This window comes from Triturus cristatus, chromosome 3_1 (genome assembly GCF_964204655.1).
Source record: "Triturus cristatus chromosome 3_1, aTriCri1.1, whole genome shotgun sequence".
NCBI lineage: Eukaryota > Metazoa > Chordata > Amphibia > Caudata > Salamandridae > Triturus > Triturus cristatus.
This window is the reverse complement of record NC_140583.1, coordinates 572,149,120-572,171,666: the sequence shown is the minus strand read 5'-3', so window position 1 is coordinate 572,171,666 and position 22,547 is coordinate 572,149,120. Positions and strand designations below refer to the sequence as shown.

Genomic DNA, 22,547 nt, shown 5'->3' with positions numbered 1-22,547 from the left:
CAGCGGCGAGCGGGGCAGAAAATGCAGGCAGGAGGCGGCGGAGTCAGCAGGGCAGCGAGCAGGCAATGGCAGCAGCAGGGAGTGGAGCGACAGAGCCCAGGAAGGCTGAGCGGTCACACTCTGTGGGCGACTGCGGTCCCCTTAAGTAAGGAGCCGGGAGGGAGGGTCAGCTGGGTGGCGGGAGCGGGGCGGCGAATGGGAGGACACGTGGGCGGGGCCGCAGGGAGGCAGCGGCGGGAAAAGCAAGATCAGCTGGGCAGCGGCGAGCGGGGCAGAAAATGCAGGCAGGAGGCGGCGGAGTCAGCAGGGCAGCGAGCAGGCAATGGCAGCAGCAGGGAGTGGAGCGACAGAGCCCAGGCTTATCTTTCCGTTTCAGGTTCTGATCTCAAGTAAAGTTTGCTGTTTTTCGTCTCTGAAGAGAGTATTCGAGTTTTCCAAAAAGATGCTGTTCGTTGAAGCTGCCTTCAAATTTCTGATTGCTGTTCGTTAGCCTGGGAGATTTTCCTTATGAAGACTGGATTTTTTCTTTTCCGCTGTTGCCAGATCACAGACTGTGTTTTTTCTCTTGGACTTAACTGTTATTTCACAAAGAAAGAGGATGTGGTATTCTCTTGTGCTCCTTATATAGGGGTCTACTCTATGGTTGTCATGTGATACCCACTAAGGTTTATGGGTATTGTAGTGTGTATTTGGTTTTTACTTTTTTTCTAATTGGCTGCTGAGAATTTTCAGTAAAAAAATGAGAAGCATAATCATAGCCTCCGTGTCCTTAATAGAATTGAAAATTATTGTCACGAATGTTTGCAAATTTTTAATTATGTACTCACCTGAGACTGATATAGAATCATGGGGATATATTGGGAATGAAGTTGCGGTATTTCACGTGCCGCGGGTATTTCATGTGCAGTTTTCGAGAAAGGATGTCAAGTCCGAAACGCGTCAGGCATGGGACTGTGTATCGATCAAAGCAGGTTTTGCCAATAAAAGCCTTGCAGCCTGAGTGAGTGCACTTCACCTGGGGGCACCCTTTTCGTGCGTGTGTGTGTGTGTGCGTGTATGCCTTCCAGTGTCAGCAGCTGTTTTGAATCGTTTTTCAAACTACGGTGTATTTTTTTAAAGGGCACGCACTGCGCTTGAAATGAATACAGTTGAACATGGTTACACGTCAGCCTCGGGGTATTTCCATACATACTGTGCCATAGGTAAGCTAAAAAACACAGCGCTGTTCCAAAGCCAGCTCGGAGCCTTTCCTAGTGCTCCACAAACACGCTGCTGCTGGAGGCGGATCAGGATGCAGACAGTCAGCTTCCTGCTCCTGTAGCATTGTGTCCTCGGTCTCCTCCCGCCCTCCTCCCCCATAGGCGTCTTTAACTGAATCAAGTGACTCATCAGAGCATGCTGCAGAGAAAACTCTTCCGGGTTTGCAGGCTCATTTCCTGCAAATCTTCCAAGTGCACACAGCAGCAGGAGAGAACAGAGCGCTTGGAGGACAGCCTCGTATGTACAGCACGGCACAAGGGTCTGCTGAGACCACGTCGAATCACAGAGCTCCAGCATGGTTTGCAGCCCTGCGCAAAGGCATACTTCCAAGGGGTACCTCTGACGCCACGTGTTACACACTCCTGTGTTTGCACAGTCTTTCCTGACAGCAACTCTGGACACAGGACTTCTTGCTTGTAACCGGGCTGCCATTCGAGACCCCACTGAGAGGTCAGTGATCGGCTAGTACTAAGCTCCATCTTTGCAGTAACCACGGCTGCAGGCGGCGCCCTGCTCTGCCATCACGTTCGGGAGTGAAGGGGGCACGGCGACCGGCACACCTGTCCTAGAGCCAGCAGCAAGGCCTGCTGCTGGGGCCGTAGATCATTTGGGGAAGCACTGCGTCTACAGTATCATCCCACGACTGCACACGGTTTTGGGACCACCTGGTCGCGGACACCTTGCTTCTCCTGGAATAAAGATGCCCGCTTTCTTTCTTGCCTTGGTCTTTGCCCTCCTTGCCCACGGAGGGCAAGTTCGCTCCTTGTCCAGCATTGCAGAGCCTCGGACACTAACTCGCGATAACCCTCAGGCGGACAGTAAGCCCGGGGAGACTGATAACAACACCGTCACCGCCTCCCTAGATCCATCCTTGGTCGAAGGGGGCAACGCCACCATTGTGACCCGCATCTCCATTTTCAAAGATCTCGCCACCATCAAGAATGTGGTGATCGCTGTGTGTGGCTTCACGGCCTTCCTCATCGCCTGCCTCATGTTCAAAATCTTCAGGTAACTTCCACAATGCACAGATGTAATGCTTTGGGCTGCCCGGCTCCGTAACACTACACCTTTTACTACGTCGGGCTATACACGATGCTTTCTTTATTCCTGCCCAATGAACCCAGATGACTTATTTTTTTACTACCTGGCGACAGTTTTCTTTATCTTTTGCTATTTGATTTCTGGCACTCGGTGCTGATCACCTGAGCTAACTCACACTTTCTCCTCTGTTACTAGGTTCAGGTATCCCCCATTCTCCTTTACTGCTTAAGTTCAAGTTGCCCCTTTTAATCTTACTGTCTGAGTTCTGCCCACCCCCTTTGCACAGCTTCCAAGTGACCTCATCTCACAACAAGACCTTCAGACTTTCTTAAGTTTTAGCCAACATCACTTTGCTTTTCGGGGCGTGTGCTTTCTCTTTTAGCATTTATAGCATGGGTCTTGAAAACAATATACAATGTGGTGGGGAGAAACAACCGAGGCTGACGGGGCCACGGTTGAGGTGGGGTCGGTAGGGAGCTGTGTGTGTATCATGCCGGATACTGTCTGAGATCAGGTGCTCCAGCATATGCACGGCCTGTACTGCCTGAGGTCAGACGCCTGGGCTCCGGGATGCTGTTACTTGCTGCAGTCATGTGAGTTCCGAAACGTTCGATCCTAAAACTTTTTTTTTTTCTCGTGTAGTGCCCTGTTCGGCAGTGCCACTGGATAAGAGCATATTTCAGGCCCTGTAGCATGTTTGGAGTAGTGTGCACCCCTCAGATGCCCACCCACCGTCCAAGGCCTCCTTATCTCTGAGGCAGAAATGTTTGACCACCCCCCCCCCCACCCCCACATGTTTTGCAGTGAGAGAAGTTATTTTGTGTTACTCCGCTGCACCCAGAGGGTTGCAGATACGGTGCGTTTTACAACATATTTTTCATTATCAAACATTGTCCAATCGTTGAATGGGTGGGCAGATCAAGATTGGAGATGGGGCTGCTTGGCTCCATGAATGAATAGCTTGATTGTTAGCAGTAAGTAGATGAATGGATGGTATTGAATAAAGACTTTCAGCTATGTGAAACAAATTGTCTCGATGCACTGACCAATGGTGGGTGGTCTGATTTTCATTTTAACCTTTGCATTACAACAACCTTTCCCCCAAACACTACTACCAACAAATCCTTTTAAACCATACATAGCATGGCTTTATTTAACAGAGTGCACTGATTTAGCTCCTTAAAGAATTAACCACAGTGCATGCAAGTTTGCTCAAAAATAGGAGAGAGACTGAGATAACTGCCTGAATTCTACAATGTGAAATCAGGAAACCTTGCATCAATCCTGGCTTCCACTTGACTACGTTGTGTGATTTCAGGCAATTACTTTTTTACAGAGTGCCTCCTTTCTTTTGTCATCACAAGAGTAACTTCAACTACATCAGTTCTGGGTGTGTGCTGCACAAAGCAAAATACTTTAATGTTACTCCATCTATACTAAAACTCTAGCCCAGATAAAGGGGCAAAACACAGCTGTCTTTCCTCTTGGTTGGCTAATAGCTTTGTCATCAGGGCAGTGGCGGTTGGGGCACAAATGATTGTAAGATCATGATTGAAATATGTCACTTCTAACAAATGCCATTCAATACAATGGTATAATTGATTATACTTAGTTGAAATTGGTTGCACAGATCACGTTATAAAGAAATAAATTGTTTTGAAATTTGAGGAGTCCTTATCATCAATGTACAGGACTCTCCGAGTCCAGCAACAGCAGACCTCTCCCTCACTCTTTAAATCTCCGAAGGCTAGTGCTGCTGGTGGCGACCCTGTAGGAGCCAGGAACCACTCAAATTGTTTGAAAGAACTCGTTAAAAACATTTTTGTTGCATTGTCTACTTTTAAAGAGTGGCAGGCAGGAAATGTGGCCAGCCAGTCCCCTGTAACAAAATCTGTCCCCACATAGTTGATTATCCATCTTCTAAAGTTGAGAAGTTAAGTTAGTCCTGCTGAGATTTGAATCAGTAGCCTACAGGCAAGGTTGCGAGAAAGATGCAATTTTTGCGGCTGAGGCTTATGCTTCATAATTATAGATTTTCTGCATTTGCCACGCAATACTTAATCTGCTGGATACTCTGCAGACTTTAACCCAAACATTGTTTTTTTTAATCTCAAACAGAGCAAAAGTTACTAAAATGAGGGTGATATGTATTGGCTGAAACACGAAGAAGTCCAATTAAGTTGCAGTGTCTGTGGACCATCACATTATGGTATCCCCTGTTTCCTCCTATGGTGTATTGGAAACTGTCAGTAACATAACCTTCTTAGCTATGCTACCCGTTTACTGCAAGAACACATTGTACTCCTTGCTGTGTAGCCAAGAAAATTATAATGTGAGTGCAAAGCATGATAGAGCACCTTTTCAATATTCCTTTTACGTTCTATTTCCTTACGATTACCTTAGGACTAAGAGCCCACCCACACCCTTTAACTCTGTCTGTAGATGATAAGCTATTGCTAGACTTGATTTCACTCAGAGCAAAAACTATTCTGTCAGAGTAGAAATCACATCAGAAACCCCATTCAATAATTGGTGGCATATTTTGTGTCACCAGAAGTGTGTATAATGCGATGTATAAAACATTATATAACATAAAACAACATGCAGCTCGTCGCTTATGGGATTCTTTTATGGTTACCTGCAGAAATCCCAACGACCCTAAAGGTCCCGCTATACAGTTCCACCGTACAGTCTGATTACTTGGTGAATTCTATCGCCTTTATTTTGAATTTGTGATTGGACTGCCGGACAAGCTACACATGTCTATTGCCTTTCCCTCTTTCCTCTACCCCGGTTCTTCTTTTGCTTACGCACTCTGCAACTTTTTCTTTGCTTTCTCTTTTCTTTCTCTTTTCTTTCTTTTTAGTTGTTTCACAGTGCACTCACTGCTGTGATTAGGATGACTACCTTTCAAAGAGCTTCCATTCAATGCTTTTTACAGGATTGTTTTTACGACTTCTCATATGACTAAATTCATTCCTTCCGGTTATAGGTTATGGCACTTACATATTGCTCTTCTAATCTGATCTGCTGGCTATGACTTTTTCACTCTGTGATTTTTACTGTCAACCTTTACAGAAATTGCACTGTGTATTCTATGTCTTATACAAACTTGAATACAATTGGTTGAAATCAAATAATCTGATAGCTAGTAGATCAGCTGTTAGGTTACATTTGTACATTGGGTTCAAAAGCAGAATTAATGCCTGAAGGTGAAAACTTGCATGAAGGTGTTGGTAGCTACATGTTGTATAACATACCTAAAGGGTCTAAAACTTCCCTAAACAGTTATAACTAATCTAGAGATAACTGAAGGCCTGTGGTCTATATATGGTATTTATAAAGCACCAATTCACCGACACGTCATCGTGTAAGTAAAGCACTGCAGCACCGACCAGCTTGAAACCCAAAATAAGTAAATTTTAAAATCTCCTAAACTATAATAAATTGGCATCATATTTGAAGCGCAGTGGAAAAGAATCCCTTGTCTTTGAGGCTGCAGTTGAGAGCTGTTGTGTTTACTCATTAATTGTACAGATTCTAGCAACAACAATTAGAGTTTGTGTCATTGAACAGAGAGAACGATTGGGGATGTAAAAGTAGATCTAAGAATAACTGCGAAGATGTCAGGGGGTCCTAGATAAATGACCATAAACAATCACAAGGTTTAAAAAATGTGTATGACCAATAGGTCAGTCAGCAACGTTTTAGACAAGCTGATTTACAAGAGAATTAGGACCAGCTAAATATAAAACATAGCCAGAATACAGCCTTAACAAGACTAAGGTGTCAATCAATGTTTTGTGATGAATGGAATCAATCAAAGGCAATAGAGATTTCAGTGTTGTAAGTTGCCAAAATTACTTTTTGAATAGATTGGTAACCTGGCTCTATTGCAATAGGCTTGTGTCCATATTAAAGCTAAGATTGGGAACTGAGGCCGTTAAAGAGAGTTGAAAGCCCTTTCCATCGGGGCACTTAAAGAATCCGCTGGCAGTGCGTTTAGATGGCAAATGAGGAGCTGAGTTTTTGGAGAGTTGAGTTACATAAAGTTAGAGGCCGCCTGCCAATGAATGATGGAAGGATAATCTGCCATAGTTGATTGACCAAGCACTTGGGGTTAGGCAGGGCTGGCAGGACAGAATATCTAGTTGGGTGCTATTGGCATGTATTTAGAATTGAGCCCGTGGTTGATGGAGTAATTTGGTTAGAGGGAGCATGTGTATATTGACCAACATTGCTGATAAAATAGAGCCTTGAAAAAAATCACAACTAGGAATCTTTGCATTTGGTTGAAAATGTGTTTATAATCTTCCAAGAAAGACTCAACCCCTTTTCAAGTCTACTCCTGAAATACCCACATACAAAAGTATGGAGATAGGTGTAGAGTGATCTTTGGTGCTGAACGCTGCCAACAGGTAGAGCAAAATCCGTGTCCTGACTCCATCTTTATCTGTTATTCTGTGCAGAACATCAGGGCAGTCAAGACGAGTTTTGTGCGTCTGGATGCATGGAAACTCACTTAATAACTATCCAGGATGATTATTACTCCCAACAAGAAGACCAGTTTCTCCAGTATTTTGTCCAAAAATGGTGCAAGTGATATAGATGTATAATTACTCAGCTCTCCTGGATTTAAAAAAGGGCCTTTGCAGGAGAGGTTTAAACATTGCTGTTTTCCACAGAACTGACATAACGCTGCCTAAATAGAATTACTGAAAATAATAGTCAAAATGTTTGGGAAATGAGCTGATTAAAACTTGCAGCCAATTTGCAGGGCACATGTTGCTCGGTGACCTAAAGGGATGCGAGTTACAAGTGTTAATTAGAGATTGAGCTGACTCCAGATGCAGTTTTCAGATGCAGAAATGGAGGGACCACGATCACCCACAAAGAGGTCCGGTTTAGATAAATGTTCAGGTAAGATTTTAGCCCAAGTCCTTAAAATTGCATCTTCAAAAAGGATGGCCAGATTGTTGCATATGGATACTGAGGGAATGATTGAAGTTTTCGCAGCTACAGGCGATCGACACTTATTTAGAATTACCGAATTTACAGATTTCTTTGGATATATTGGGCACCATCACATTCTTATTTGATTAATAGGCTTTTTTAGCAGCCTTAATCTGAGATTACTGATAACATTTATAAAAAGTAATGTAGTTGACTTTTAAATGGGATCATATGACCTACACCATTTACGCTTAATCTGCAAGCTTGAATTTTCAATTTACATTGATTTCAAACTTTGTGTTTTTGGTGCTTGGAACTGACCTTTTGGTTTTGGAAATTAGGGGGTCTACAGTATACATCAGGGAATCATTAAAACATTTTAAGATGCTGTCGGAAGTGTTTATTTGTAAGTAGTTGATACTGGATATTAAAATTATGAGAGGTCTGAGTAGGTGTAGATTTATAGGAACAAAAGTTTAAGTTTTTTCCATAATGAAATTCAATTTGGATGTTTAGCTTGGGAGACTCAGAAAGAGGGTTATCAAAAGGAATTTCAAAATGATCATTCCATGCTAAAGAAATGGGATCACTAACTTCCTTAGTATCTATCATGGAAAAAACAGCGTCCCATGGACGACTTGCCTTGTGTGTATGCTGCTGGTTTACTAAAAGCATATTATAGGTTTCCATACTTTGCACAAATTGAGATGCGCCCGAGGGTAATCAAACCACAGGTCAGGGTCCCCTAAAAGCATACCATTCGCATTGCTTAGAGCATACTAGCCAACCCCTGTATTAAGGCATGCAATTTAGCAGTGCAAGTGTTTGGTGGGTGTTGTGTCCAATGGAAGTAGAAAGTGGATTTATCAACTTTCCAGGAAAAAGTAAGGCAATACATAGCAGAATCTGAGATGAAAGGTTTCATGTGAATTGTAAAATGCAACCGTGCAATAATTGAAACTCCCTTACTAGGTTTATTGGGCAGGTCAGAGTGATAGATTTTGAAATTATTGGGTACAAAAATGCCAGTAAAGGATTGCTATTGCCAGAAGGCCACCTTTTAGTCGAGCAAAAAAGGTCAACTCTAGTTTGCTCCAAGAGCTCTACAATCAAGTGTCGGTGTGCAGTGACTGATCTTACATTATAAAGAAGGACCTTTTAGTTTTTGTTTTGCCGAGTTAGACAGGAACGGAGGAAGGGATCCATAATTGAAACTGGGGCAGTATATATGTTAATTGAGTAAAGCCTGTTTTTTGGTCATTGAGCATTCAGCTAGCACAGTGTAATGCCTAAAATTGGGAAAATGAGTAGGTTATTGAAGCATTACTCATAAATTCCGAAGGGATGGTAATGGACGTCATTTGGGCCATAGAACTGTCTCCGGTCACTCTAGGGCATGCATGGGCACCCTCGGCATAACTGCCTGCTGCACAGTGGCAGAGCAGCCCCGGTTTCAGAGGATTTCTTAGTTTGACACGAATTATCCCAAACTCGCCGACCGTATAAGCTGAAGCAATATGGCAGACAAAGTAGAAGCTAAAAAAAGACTGGCTTGGTGGCCTCGGGGTCCAAAACTAAGAGAATCCTGAGCTAACTAGTTACACAAACGTTTTACACTTTAAAATAATTCACCAGCAAATCCTACCTAATGACAACAGATACAAGCTCTTTATGTAAAGACCAAAGTGCATATAACTCGAACACTCAAGAATCTAGACGTAGTCTTTTCGGTTTTTGAATAACAAATTTAGAATTAAATACAAACTATAGCCTATAAGGAGTAGAAAAACAAACTCTATCAAGGTAGGTAAACTGCAGTTACTGTGTGTGGCTGTGGAGCAGTCCGGTGTAGTTAAATATTATTACCTCGGCACATAATTGCTGGACCACAGTCTCACAGGCACTATGAGGCAAAGTAAGATGGCAGAGAAAGTAGAACTGAAAACTGACTGGCTATTATTAAGGCAGCTAACAGGCAATCACTACGAGTCTTCATTCTGGTATGTAGACAGGCGTCCGTCCATGTTTCTGATGTGCTTTCAATGAGTGATTGTCATTTTACAGGTTTCTTTTGCTGCAGCACCGAATTTACATAACTAGATAAGGCTAGTGCTGGAAACCGAAAAAAAATACTTTGGGATCCCATAAATTGGCAATCAAAGGTGGCAGCAGAAAGGGGGGGTGAAGTCATGAGAGTGGAGCCTGACACTCAACTCCTACATTTATTTTACTAACTAGTCTACAGCAAGGAACTTGGCAGCAGTCGGTCGTACTTACCTACTTAAGTGGAGCCGAACAGGCTGCATTTTATACATAAGACACCTGCTCTAGAGATATTTATGTGCCCAGCGCTTTCCAGGATATAGTAACGTATAGGATGTACCATAACGGCCAGAGCTGCCGACATTGGAGCTGGGGAACCATGTTATAGTCTCGTCGGTTCAGCATCACGTGATTCTGGGTAAATCACTTGATCTCCCTGTGCCTAACAAAAAGAAATGCTGTGTGCAATCTAGTCACACATTCGACTCATCAGAAAATGGGATACAGAGTTAATGAGCTTGTTGCAAAGCCCAACATATAACATGCAGACCGCAGATTTGTAAATTCTGTAGTCAGCTCAGTGGGTTACTTGTTTTTGCAGAGTTCTTTTGTTACATGCAGGACAAAAGATACAATTTTTGTAATCTAGCTCATTGAGTTGTGAACTGGCATCAAGGAGATGCATGTAAATTGCAATGCATAGGTGTAGAACCTTACAGTTTTTTTTCTATCTTTCTCTGTTCTAAGATTTGCTACATATGATTCTTTTGTTAAGTAATAATGACTTATTGGAAGCTGTTTAGCTCCTACGAACTTGTGAGGTGACGGGCTCGGTGTCTTTGTTTCCTGGATGGTATTTGCATTAAGGTGTTGAGCTTTAGCTAGTTCCTAGCCACATGAGACTCAAACTAAATGTGTAGTGATGGCCCATTACGTGAGGCATTTGTGTTGGAACTGAAAAGAAGAGAACTCCCTCACCCCCTGCAACTGCTCTGAATGAAAGCACACAAAGGTCCTCCTTACCAGTGGCACGATAACTCTGATGGGCCCCGTAAGGCTAGTTACAAGGACCAGTTAAAGTATCAGTGGTGTTAAGAGCAGGTGAAATCTCCATGTGAAATCTCCGTGTGAAATATTGGGGGGAAACATGCAGGAATTGGCACAGAAACACGGATTCCAGCATGTTACTCGCAAAAACCTTGCAATCCCTATTATTTCACCGACCTCTGGAGTGACCAGGACCCTAAGTAATGGTAATTCTGGGGAAAGGAATTAACACAAATTATTCTGGGCAACTGAAAATGAGGGTCAAGGTTCAGGCACTGATGAACGTGTCCCAGTTTTGGCACGTTTGGGGTAAAAGTTGTGATATTTCACTTGGGCTGTCTCGGATCTGATTCAATAATAGTTATCACATCCAGGATCTGTCTGGATCCCCCTCATTTGCGGCACTTGATGAGCCTCTGGTCATTGTAAAAACTGTGCTTGCATACGATTATTCCTCACTTCAAAGTATGTGAACCAGATGAATGGCTATAGAAAGGAACATTTTAAAGGGAAAGCAATTGGGACTGAATCAAAAGCTCACACTTTCTTCCATTACACAACAAGTTGTAGAGTAGAGATCAAACAAATACAATTAGTGCATTAGAAATGGGCTATATAGACTTTAGTCACTGACTGGCACATTTCAATTGTACAACTAGGCAAACAATTATGTTTCCAAAATAACAATAGCGGTTTGAAGTACACGCTCAGGGAATCTTGGATACTTCATATGGTCTGGCTGGAATCTAAAGAAACCTGATAAAGCCTCCAAATGTAAACGGAAATCAACAAGCAAATCCTTTTTGCTGTTTTTAGGTCGAGCCTTGGCAGCGCATGCTCTGTTCTGCGAGGCATGCTCTGCTGAGTTAGGGACTTGAAGCTCCGCCCACTCCCCACCTACATAATCCATTGGCTTGTGTCATTGTCCACTGTAAACTGTGGCAGTTCGTTTGTCAAAAGGCTTAGTAATCCCTCCTTAGTACCGCTTTGTTTCATTTTTTACCTCCCATGGCCACACCTGTTTAGTGTTGTCGAGCGGTTGCGTTTTTTAATTACAGCCTCAAAGCACTATTTGCGTGAGTTTAAGCTATTGGCATTGCAAATGACTATGCCTTTTATTTATCGGTTTTAGGACCACCACCTAAATAAAGGGCATTGTTGTTTACAATGCTAATACCTCAAACTCTTATAAATGCGAGACCTATTGCATTGCAAATGCTTGTTGGATCAGTCTTCAAGGCGGCACAGCATTAATGTCCTTATTAAATCTGATTGCTGTAAGTGCATTTCTTGAGCGTGGCATGTGTCTTTCAACTCAGTAGCTCAAAAATTATCTCACTGCAGCATAGCCAAGCTGGGTCAGAAAAAGGCATCTGTACCAATATAAAAGTACCTCCATCTGCGAATCAGTAAAGAACAGCCGTGTAGTTGGTTTGCAAGGCATGGGAGAATGAATGCATTTATTCTTGCTGTAGGCAATGCTTGTGGTAATATCAGGAAAATCAACAGTAAAAACCGGCCTCTCGGACCATAAAACAGGCCCAGAAACAGCCAAATAACAACCAACACACTCCTCTGTCAGACCAGCCCTTCGGGCACTGCCAGATTGCTCTGTTGGTCAATCCGACCCTAGGTCTGACTCAAGTGAACTGGTGGCAGTCAGTGTGAGTTTTAGTCACTGTGCAAACAGTGTAAGATGGAATAACTATCTAGGGAGAGAGCTGAATATTTGACTCCACCAGGCTGTTCACGCTATCAGTCCTCCATTGTCACATGGCATTGAGACTGTGCGAGTCATACTACAAGAATTCACACATATTTTTGCATGGGCTTTTAACAATGTTAATTTTTGTCAGCTTCTTAGCGGACCCCATGGCCACACGTGGTTTCTTGGCAGTGACTGAGGCTCACATCCAGTCCAGATTGAGTGCATCCCCATTTGGGGAAAAGCCAAGTGTTCACTGTTTATGCAACGAAAAATAAATTTTTATCGGTCTGTGTGCATTGGGCAGAAGTTGCAAAGTTTGGAAACCTGGAAAGAGAATGCTCTGTCCACGAAAAGTTTTTATTGGACTCTGGAAACATTCAACATCGGTTCAGAGAAGGACAGTAGGCTGCCTTATTGTTGTTTTTATCACACTGCTTAATGAGACTGGAAGAAATGCTGGCATAGGCCAGGTAAGAAATTATGCCTTGCCCTGTCACCAATGGACAGCCTTGTTTTGAAGCTCGATGGGTGAGTAATGTGACAGTCCTTGATAGTGGTGAGGATACCCCTTCATAATGCATGTCTTCAGGGTGTTATATTTCTATGAGCCAAATTCAGTATCTCAGTTGATAAGAACAACATTCAGTAATGGCCTCGATCTGAGGAAGGAAAGTAATTTTCCAGCATGCTTGACTCTAAGGACTAAGAAGTTCTTTGAACTAAAGTTTAAATATTAACACTGAATATTTTAGGATTATACATAGGAAGGCATACACTAATATGTCAATATGGAAAAAATATTTTTTTGTGTCTGTTGAATGTAATGCATACAAGCAAGTTAAACTAGAGGCAGGTAGGTTAATAGTAAAAATATGGTAAAAGTTTCAGCAAGATTGCTGACATTTCATTGGCTCATCTCGTTTGGTGTCAGATAAAGATTACAGGGCCTATCGTTATTCTGCATCTACACTAAGAGGACAGACCTGACTATGTTTTAAGCTTTACTCAACATTCTTCAGAACTTCGATAGGAAATCTGTTTCTCCACCCACCAATGGACTACTCCATGAAACTCATGGCCTCTTTTCCCAGGACTCGGCACTCTCATCCTTTCCCCCAAATCCAGTGGGCTGCAAACGGGCCCAGTCCGAGTTCTGTGAGTAAGCGAAGCCTTCCCAAGGGAGAAATGTCGGGTGCAAGTGAAGTCCAGCATAGGCATGACTGTCTAGCCTACCAAAAGAAAATTGAAAATTAATGGCTGAAAAAATCCACTTTAAGGCACATTTCTGTAAATAAATTGGACACATTGCTACATTTTACAAATGGTTCTTTAATGAAATGTTGAAGATTTATCATAGTTTCAAAGACAATAATATTCTTTTACAGCAGGAAATAAATCGATGTATGCTTTTGAATACTTTGTGCCTAGTCAAAACACTTGTCGCGCAGCAGATAAACATATAAGGAAAAAGTACACATTCGACGCACCAGCTTCATGCTGGTTTGCATAGAATTAGGTTATTATGCAAAAACATATCCACTGCCCCATGTCGGAAGACTCAGAAAGGGCTTTGACACTTAGATGGGTTGCACTAAAAATAATAAATCTGCCCTAAGTATAAGTACTATTTGAAAACCATCATAGAAGCAACAAATAAGTTGAGGAAAATATTTGGCTTGGAAAGGGACTTGGCAACCCTTGACTGTAAGGAGCAAACCATTAAACCTTCACAGGTACTCTGTGACAATCTGTTTGAGTTTTTTAAAAAAACAATGGAGCTTATTCTACCATAGAGTTAGATCCATCCACAGAGGAGGAGTGCTACAGAGACATGAATGAGTAGGAGTCCACTAAAATAGAAAAGATTGAAGGCATGGAGGAGAAGGAGGAATTTAGATCATTGGCCCTGTCAATCTCCTCCGGCTCCTTATTTGATCCTATCCCACCGAATATGTGGAAAGAATAGGCAGAAGAATTACTTCCTTGCTTATTAAAAATATGTAACCAAACCCTAAGAGCAGGCACGCTACCTCAAGCCAGGAAGAAGGCCTTAGTCATCCCATTTATAAAGAAGCCAACCGCAGATAGAAATGACCCCAGTAAAAAGCTTCCAATCCCACAACTTCCCCATCTGATAAAAATAATTGAGAGAAATATATCAGCAAAAAACTTGCATGTTATTTGGAAAATCATATCGCCTTGGAGGTGGAACACATGGATTTCAGACTAGCTCATGTCACAGAATCGGCACTTATTTTGGCCTTAGATGAGCTGAGGATGATGGTGGATAAAAGTCACACAGCAGTCCTGACATTCTTAGATCTGTCGGCTGCGTTTGACACGACTCGCCACCACACACACCAATCCTTAGACTGAAGGCAATAGGAGTTGAAGGGACATTACAGGAGTGGATTGAATCCTACCTGACAAACAGATCTCAAGTAATCCCACTCCTGCCCTTTTGCTCGGAATATAAGCTAACAGCTCTTGGGGTACCACAAGGGTGTGCAGTGAGCCCCATACTCTCCAATATATATCTACGAGCAGTGCTGATCCTTATTCTCACGTGATGTCGTTTGTAAATTATGGAGATGATACGAAGCTGATCATGTCCTTAGATGACTGGGGGTGAGTGTCTGAAAAGTTTCAGTACTGTGTCCATCTCCTTGTGTTTGTTCTCCCTAAGTTGGCAGGGTACGACCAGACGTGGGTCCCTTGTTCACTTTGCCACTGGATTCAAGCTAGCCTGGCTGATGAGGGGTGTTGTCTCGAAACCGGTCCCTTGATGCTTGTTTCCGGCCCAGGGAAGACCTGGCTTGGCAGTTCGGGTGGACTGTTCCCATGAGGCACAGGGGCAAGACTGATTTGCATATAGCTGGGTCTGAACTCGGGTGGCGAAGTGAGCTAAAGAACGATGAAGTATTCAACCCAGATCTGTGACTGGGGGTAACTGTCTGAAAAGTTTCAGTGCTCTGTCCATCATCTCCTTGTGTCTGCTTTGTTTGCCCTAAGTTGGCAGGGTATGCCCAGACGTGGGTCCTTTGCTCACTTTGCCACTGGATTCACGCTGGCCTGGCTGATAAGGGGTGTAATGTCTTGTTTTGCTATGTACTTCAGCTCGTGCCTGTTGTTTCCGGTCTCCATGGTGATGTCTCTGCTGGGACAGTTGGAGACTGAAGAACCGACGAGCTGGCAGCGATAGTTAGTAGTATGACTAGAAGACCATAAATTCTTGCCAAATCATCCAGTGTCTGTCTTCGTAATACTGGCGACAAGTGATGCTCGTGGGGGACAAGCTCACCACCAACAATTCCCCTTGAACCCACGGATGTTAACCTGATTGGTTTTGGACTCGCGGATTTTAACCTGATTGGCGGCTAGCGGAAGCAAATAACATTCTCTACTTTACAGGATCTACGAGGATGCATTGCAATTGTGTTGCGATCTGATTTCCAGCGATTTGGTAAACGTTTACCGTTATTTGTGCTTATTCTCAGCTTTGCCAACGACTCCCTGCAAAGCTCGCGGAGCTGCTTGTGCCTGCTGACTCAATGCTCATGTTTTGAATCCTGACGCGCGAGCATACGTCATCACACCACTTACGCAGTGTATACTGCCATCTTTTTTATTCTTGTTACCTTGGTAACAGCCACACACACGGAACTAGACACGGAAGCAAGTGGAAGCTTTGTTTTACTACACAATTTTGTCTGTGCACCGGATTGAGAATTGTTCAAAGACATCAATAATTTCAGGTACCTCATCGCATTTCTTTTTATTCAAGGAGACCGTGCAAGGACAGTAATATTTCAAATTCTGTTTTGTAACAAAAGTCTGCCAGCATGTCAGCCACATCTATGAATCGGCCCCCAGCCATTCTATGTGAGAAGGGTGAACTGTTGCTCCCATAGAAAAGATGGAGACTGGTATTTGATTCCTAGCTAGTGGTAATAGGTGGTGAGAAATTCTCTGCTCATAGGAGACAAGCTATTCTTCTTCACAATTTGGCAATTGAGGGCCGCAATATTTATGAAAGCATTGATGAAATACCAATTAGTGAGGGAGATGGTGAAACTTCAGATGCTTTTGAAATGTCCATAAAAATGCTAGAATCTTATTTAGGCCCACAGATTAATGTTGTGCTGGAACGACATAAATTGTTTATGAGAATCCAAGAACCCAATGAAAAGTTTGGGAATTACATCGCCTCCTTCAAAACACTTGCTCGTACTTGCGAGTTTGGTGATCTGACCGACTCCTTAATACCTGACCAGTTAGTCACATGCACCAACAGTTCTAGGGTGCAAGAGAAGCTTCTATCAAGAAATCCTTCACTTAAGGAAGCTATTGCTTTTGTAGAAGGTGTAGAGAATACTTCCGGTTGGGTCAAAGAAATGAAGACTCATAAACCTGTAACTGAGGATGTTCCCACTCCCAGTATCATACATGAAGTAGCACACAAGGATGTTCAACAAGACTCTGTAGACGATATCTATAAAGTGGTTCATGGATCAAGGGGCAAAGTCTCTACTGACTTCTCAAAAATTAAATGTTATCGTTGTGGGAGTCTTAATCACACCTTCAGTAACCCCAATTGCTATGCCTAAAATTCCACCTGTCACTAGTGTGGCATTAAAGGTCACTATGCCAGAGTTTGTAGATCTGGAGGGAAAATTCGCACTATAGAGAATATTGAGACCGTCCAGGCTAATCCAAGAACAGTGATGTTGAATGTGAGAAGTGATGGCGTGGTGGACCCTGACTCCATAAGCATGCCTGAGTGTGAAGTAATGATTGGTGGCAAGTTGTTTGTATTAGCTGATTCAAGTTCTCCCTTCACAATATTGTGTAATGAATTGTGGTACAAAACGTTTCCAGACATACAACTTCTCTCTCCTGACATTAACACAGTAAGTTATGGGGGTTTGCATATTGATGTGATTTGTTAAGCAGGCATGAGGAAATGCTTTAAGGGCAGAGAAACCATTGGTAAAATGTATGTGGCCAAACGAGGCAACAACCTAGTAGGTATAATACTTAACCCAAATGCACGTAATGCAACTGACCAAATCATGTTAGTGGATGATTGTGGAGGCTCTAATAAGTTCTTTGATGAATTCCCGCAAGTCTTCAGTGATGCACTTGGTTTATTGAAAGACTTTGAACATCGGATTGTACTCAAAAAGAATGCTGAGGCGTGTGTGCATAAGGTTAGGAAGGTTCCCAATATGATGTTGGAGCCGTTGAAGAATGAACTAAATAGGCTGGTGGCTCTGAATGTTATTGAGGAGATTGAATCCTCGGATTGGTTGGCACCAGTGGTTTTGGCCCCCAAGCATGTTTGGAAAAATATCAGAATGTGTTTGGACTTAAGTAGTTTGAACAGGTGGATATAGGTGGATTGACAGCCTCTTTCTAATATTGCTGAATCCATTACCATGCTTTATGGTGCAAAGGTTTTTAGTGTTAGATTTGTTCTCGGCGTATCACCAGGTACCCCTGCACCAAGACTCTTAAGCATTTAACATCCTTTGTGACGCCTCTGGGAGCATTTTGTTTAGTCAGGATGCCGTTTGGGTTAGCTTCAGCGGCTGCTTGCTTCCAGCGCATCATGAAAATGATTCTTGGTGATATGTCTAACATCTTGTTCTTCCAAGATTACATCTCAATTTATGGTAAAGATGACATGGAACATGATAATGTGTTTAGAAATGTACTGGGGAGGTTATCTAACAAAGGGTTGACTGTGAACAAATTGAAATGCAAGATTGGTGTGTCATCTGTTACATATCTGGGGCATGTCATCTCTGGGGAGGGCATTCAACCCAAACTGGATTTATCAAAGAGTATTGTCAACGCTGCTGCGCCCACTGACAAGGAGCAAGTGAGGCCCTTTCTTGGACTTGTTGAGTTTTACTCAAAGTTCATCAAAGGTTATGCCACTATTGTTGAACCCGTTAGGGCTCTGCACAAAAAAGGAATCCAGTTTGCCTGGTCTGAAGAATGCAAAACAGCTTTAACTCTGTTAAACACGCTATTGGAGAGATTCCCACTTTTGGTCATTTTAACACAAGGAAGAAAACTGTCCTCACCACTGATGCTAGTCTTTGTGGACTAGGTGCATTTCTTTCTCAATTGGATGGGGGTGAAGTGAAAGTTGTTGCATTTGCTTCCAGAGCTTTACAGAAAGCTGAACAAAAATATTTGTGCATAGAGAGAGAGGCTCTTGCTATAACTTAGGCACTTTAGGTTGTATCTTTGGGGCATACCCTTCTTAGTAAGGTCTGACCATCGTCCTTTGGTGCAAGTGTTTTCTTGCATGGAGAGTGAGAAGTTGACACCTAGGTTGAAACGGTGGAGTGGAGGCTTGGAAGAGTTTAATTTTTAAGTACTGTATCTTCCTGGCGTAGCAAATAAAGCTGCAGACTGTTGGTCCAGATTGCCAATTGAGAGCAGTTGTGAAGTTCACGATGTTGAGCCTACTGGAGTATGTTGGGTCAAGGAGCCTGCCATCACAGGAAGCAAGTGGGAGTAGGCCTGGATCTGATGATGTATTGCTTCCTGTTGTTGCTGACTTTGTAGTTAAGGGGTGGCCTGTGTGCAAGAAAACTCATTCTGATATTTTGCCTTTCTGGTCTGTTAGGAATTAACTCACATTGTTTCATATTAAACTCGTGCGTGGTGAGAGGGTGGTGCCCCCATGTGATTTGAGGTCAAAGCTTGTAAATCTTGCTCATGAGGGACACTTGGGAGGAAGTCTTACCAAGTCTCGGCTCCGAGAAAGGTATTGGTGGCCTGGGATGGACTGCCAGGTGGAAAGTGTCACCATGATAAATCTCGTGTTGCTAACTCTGCTTCTTTGTCTCCGGTGGAGGTTCCGCTCTAGCCATGGATTAAGTTAGGGTTAGATCTGATGTGTCCTTTTGAACTGTTGGGACCTTCTGAAAGGTTTGTAATTCTTTTGGTGGATTACTCGTCAAAGGGGGTTTCCACTAGGTGTGTGAGCACTGTCAGTACCAGAGTGGTTTTAGATTTTCTAAAGGATGAGTTCATGAGTGAGGGCATTCCCAAGTTCCTAGTTACTGACAACAGGGTGCAATTCACCTCTCAAGTGATGCAAGCGTTTCTGAAAGGTTTTGGTATAATTCATCAGAACAGCTCTTTATGTGCCACAGGCCAGTGGGCTTGCTGGACGCATTGGGGTGGTTAAATCAGCTTTGGAGGCAACAGTTCCTCTTAAGGAAGTTTTGAGGGATACCTGGTTGGCACTTTGCACCACACTTAACGGTGTCTTGCAAAGTTCCCCGTTTCAGATATTGAGTAGTAGGTTAGCACTGTCTAAGCTGAATCCTGGGTGGCTGCCTTTGAAAGATGTTATTGGTTTGGGTAGAGAGGAGATTGATGCCCGAATTAAATCATATCAAAGGAAATATAAAAATAGATATGATTTTAAGAAATCAGTTAAGTAAAGGTCATGGAGTGTTGGTGAGTGGGTGCTCATAAAGAAACCAAGGTGGCAAAGAAAGGGGGGTCACTGAATTTATGTGCTGTCCTTCTACCCTTCATATATTCACAAAAGGGGCTATGTGCTAGTCTAGTTTACATGAAAATGTATGAACTTTATGTAACTTCTATCAAAAGGAACGTGGTGACGGTCCACAATGGTGGTATGTGGAGAAGTATGTCACGCCTTGAGAAATTTCAAGGTGACAAATTATTGCATCCTTCATGTTCTGGAGCTAATCTGCCTGGATCCAATTTGTCTGAAGCTAATCTTCCTTCAAATTTTAATGCAAGAGGTTTTTCTTCCAGGTCTCGCCGTTCTCCAGAACATTTCAAGGACTATGTGATGTATTGTAGCAATAATGCTTTGTTTTCCCTTACAATCTTTTCTCTTAATTTCCCTTGTCTTTATTCTTACTATCTCTTTCTTAATCTTGTTTCTTTCTTTTTTTTCTCCTTGTTCATTTTTCTTCAAGTTTTTTCTGTATTTTGAGGGATGTGTTGTAATGACTTGTTTGGCTATGTACTTCAGCTCGTGCATGTTGGTTCCGGTCTCCATGGTGATGTCTCTGTTGGGACACTTGGAGACTGGAGAACTGACGAGCTGGCAGCGATAGTTGGTGGTGTGAGTAGAAGACAATAAATTCTTGCCAAATCATCCAGTGTCTGTCTTCATAACAGGGTGTTACCCGAAAACCGGTCCCAGGATGCTTGTTTCCAGTCCAGGGAAGACCTGGCTTGGCAGTTCGGGCTGGACTGGCCCATGAGGCACAGGGTCAAGACTGATTGCATATAGCTGGGTCTGAACTGGGGTGGCGAAGTGAGCTAAAGTACGATGATGGATTCAACCCAGATCTTTGACTGAGGACGAGTGTCTGAAAAGTTTCCATTGCTCCGTCCATAACCACCTTGTGTTTGCTTGGCTAAATATATTCACACTTCAGTAGAAGGGCTGCACAGATGCCTGAATGAGATCAGGCCTGGGCGTAGTTCGCTGAGTTTTGCTACGCGGAACTCCGAAGTTTAAAAAAAACTCCTCTGAGTTCCACGAGTGGCAGAGTACAGTGCGAACTACAGTTTGTGCTGGTATTCCTGCTGCTCGGGTAGAAATTTACTGATAAAACTATAAAGTGTACAGTGTTTGGAAATCGAGTTTCTGCAAATATGCACACTACCAAATAAAGTGTCCTTATTTGTTTTGCTCCTTTTCAAAATCTCTGTTTGCATCACACTTCTTAATTACAAAACAAATGTGCTTTTGTATTTCCAGGTATATATTTTGAAATATTTGTACTATTCATTTACAAGCTATTCAAATGTCGTATTTGGAAAAAAAAACTGACATCTTACAGCCTTTTGTTTCACCATGATTGTCAGACAGCTCACTTGACAAAAACCTCCAATTGTAGTAAGAAAAAAGGAAAGATAAACTCTTGAAAGGGGTTCCCATACCCAAATTACTGTGTTCATTCACTTTTGTGTGGAACCTATTGTTTTTGGTAACTTCTCCTGGCTGCACAAATTTATGATACTTCTACTAAAGCTATTCACTGCTTAAGCCCCATTCACAGTCAAGATAAGATCTCTTCACATGGAAAAGGCTGACAGCTTTTAACAGTATGCTGGAATGCTTGCTTTTTATGACTTAGTTGTGTAAAGTATATGCTTTAGCCTTGGAACGTTTGTTTCATTTCCTAGGCATGCTTCAGTATCATTTTTTGCACTTTGTAGGCATTGTCAGATTGAATTTTTTTTTTTAACTTAAGCCATTTGGTCATTATAATCAAATTCTAAATGTTGAAATAAACCTTGCACAATAAAAATAAAGTTAATATGCAAGAGCTATGCTATACAGACACTATTGCAGTTAGCTTGCAGACAACATGGTCATGATTTGAATGTTGCTGCAGGTGCAGTAGTACCGGGCCCAAAATTTGTCAGAACTCCTCTAAACACCTAATATTACTATATTTTACTGCTATAAAGGCAGACACAGTTGCAGTTATCTTTCAGCTAAAATGTTTGATTTGAATGATACTGCAGGTGCAGTGGCACCAGGGCAAAAAGCTTGAAGGGTCCCACTAAACGCAGAATATTGCTACATTTTACAGCTAAATAGGCAGTCATAAGTGCAGTTATCTAGCAGCGACTAGGGTAATGATCTAAGTGGTGCAGCTGCACCAGGGCCAAAAGTTGAAAAGACTCCTCTAAACACATAATATTGCTATTACTTTAATTAATTCTATTATTTCCCGCATTCATTTCATTTTTCAAAATTTTGCTTTTACATACCCACCCTATACCACTAGTAACAGCACAATGTATTGCCTTTTTGGACATAAACAAGTCATAACACTTTAACAGACTTTCTGTAACTTATATTGTACAACTAATCAGCAAGCTACAACTTACAACAGAAAACAGTTTATTATTAAGCACATAGGCGATACCACCTAATGCATTTACCAATGCTTGTTCTAAGCAGCAATTAGTAAAAAGACAAACTAACACTTGACCTCTTTCCTTGAACAGACAGCAAATGTGTCAAGATAAAAACAAGATTTAATGACCTCTCTAGTACTCCTTCTCTTTCTTGCCAGAAGGAACAGACTAGTAGGTGCTAAAAATAGCTCAACCTGAAAAAATCCAACTGGTCGACTTATCGAGGCCTATTTTTGACTCTCTTTTAACTGTTTTTTGTCTCAGTTTTGTTTATTTTGAGAGCATCAATTATCTTCTGGCTTTTGCCTTATTTCGCAATTGACGGAGTGAGACATTTGCCAAAAAGTGGTGGATAGCTCTTCTGACCTGTTCAGAATGCCACTTACATCAATGGACTCTGAATAGGCCAGACAGAACATATGACACTTTTGGAAAGATGCTTTGCATCTGCCCTCCATTTGCCTTTCTCTAAATAAGGGCCTTTATTTTCAAAGAAGTGCACTTCAAAAAGCCATCTTTTAATTCAATTTTTTAAAAAAATGTTGTAGAA

General features: G+C 42.3%; 1 protein-coding gene across 3 annotated transcripts in view; it reads left to right on the top strand.

Annotated features, from left to right (window-relative positions):
* The first annotated feature begins 1,390 nt into the window (after positions 1-1,390).
* The window catches only part of FAM174B (family with sequence similarity 174 member B), a 191,662-nt gene continuing 170,505 nt past the window's right edge, over positions 1,391-22,547 (top strand). The window contains exon 1 of one of the 3 annotated variants that reach the window (XM_085644493.1): positions 1,391-2,268. In XM_085644493.1, the coding sequence (XP_085500619.1) occupies positions 1,961-2,268 (308 nt within the window). In that variant the 5' untranslated portion in view covers positions 1,391-1,960. The remainder of the gene's footprint in view (positions 2,269-22,547) is intronic. The other 2 variants (XM_085644495.1, XM_085644494.1) reach the window with 2 other exon arrangements.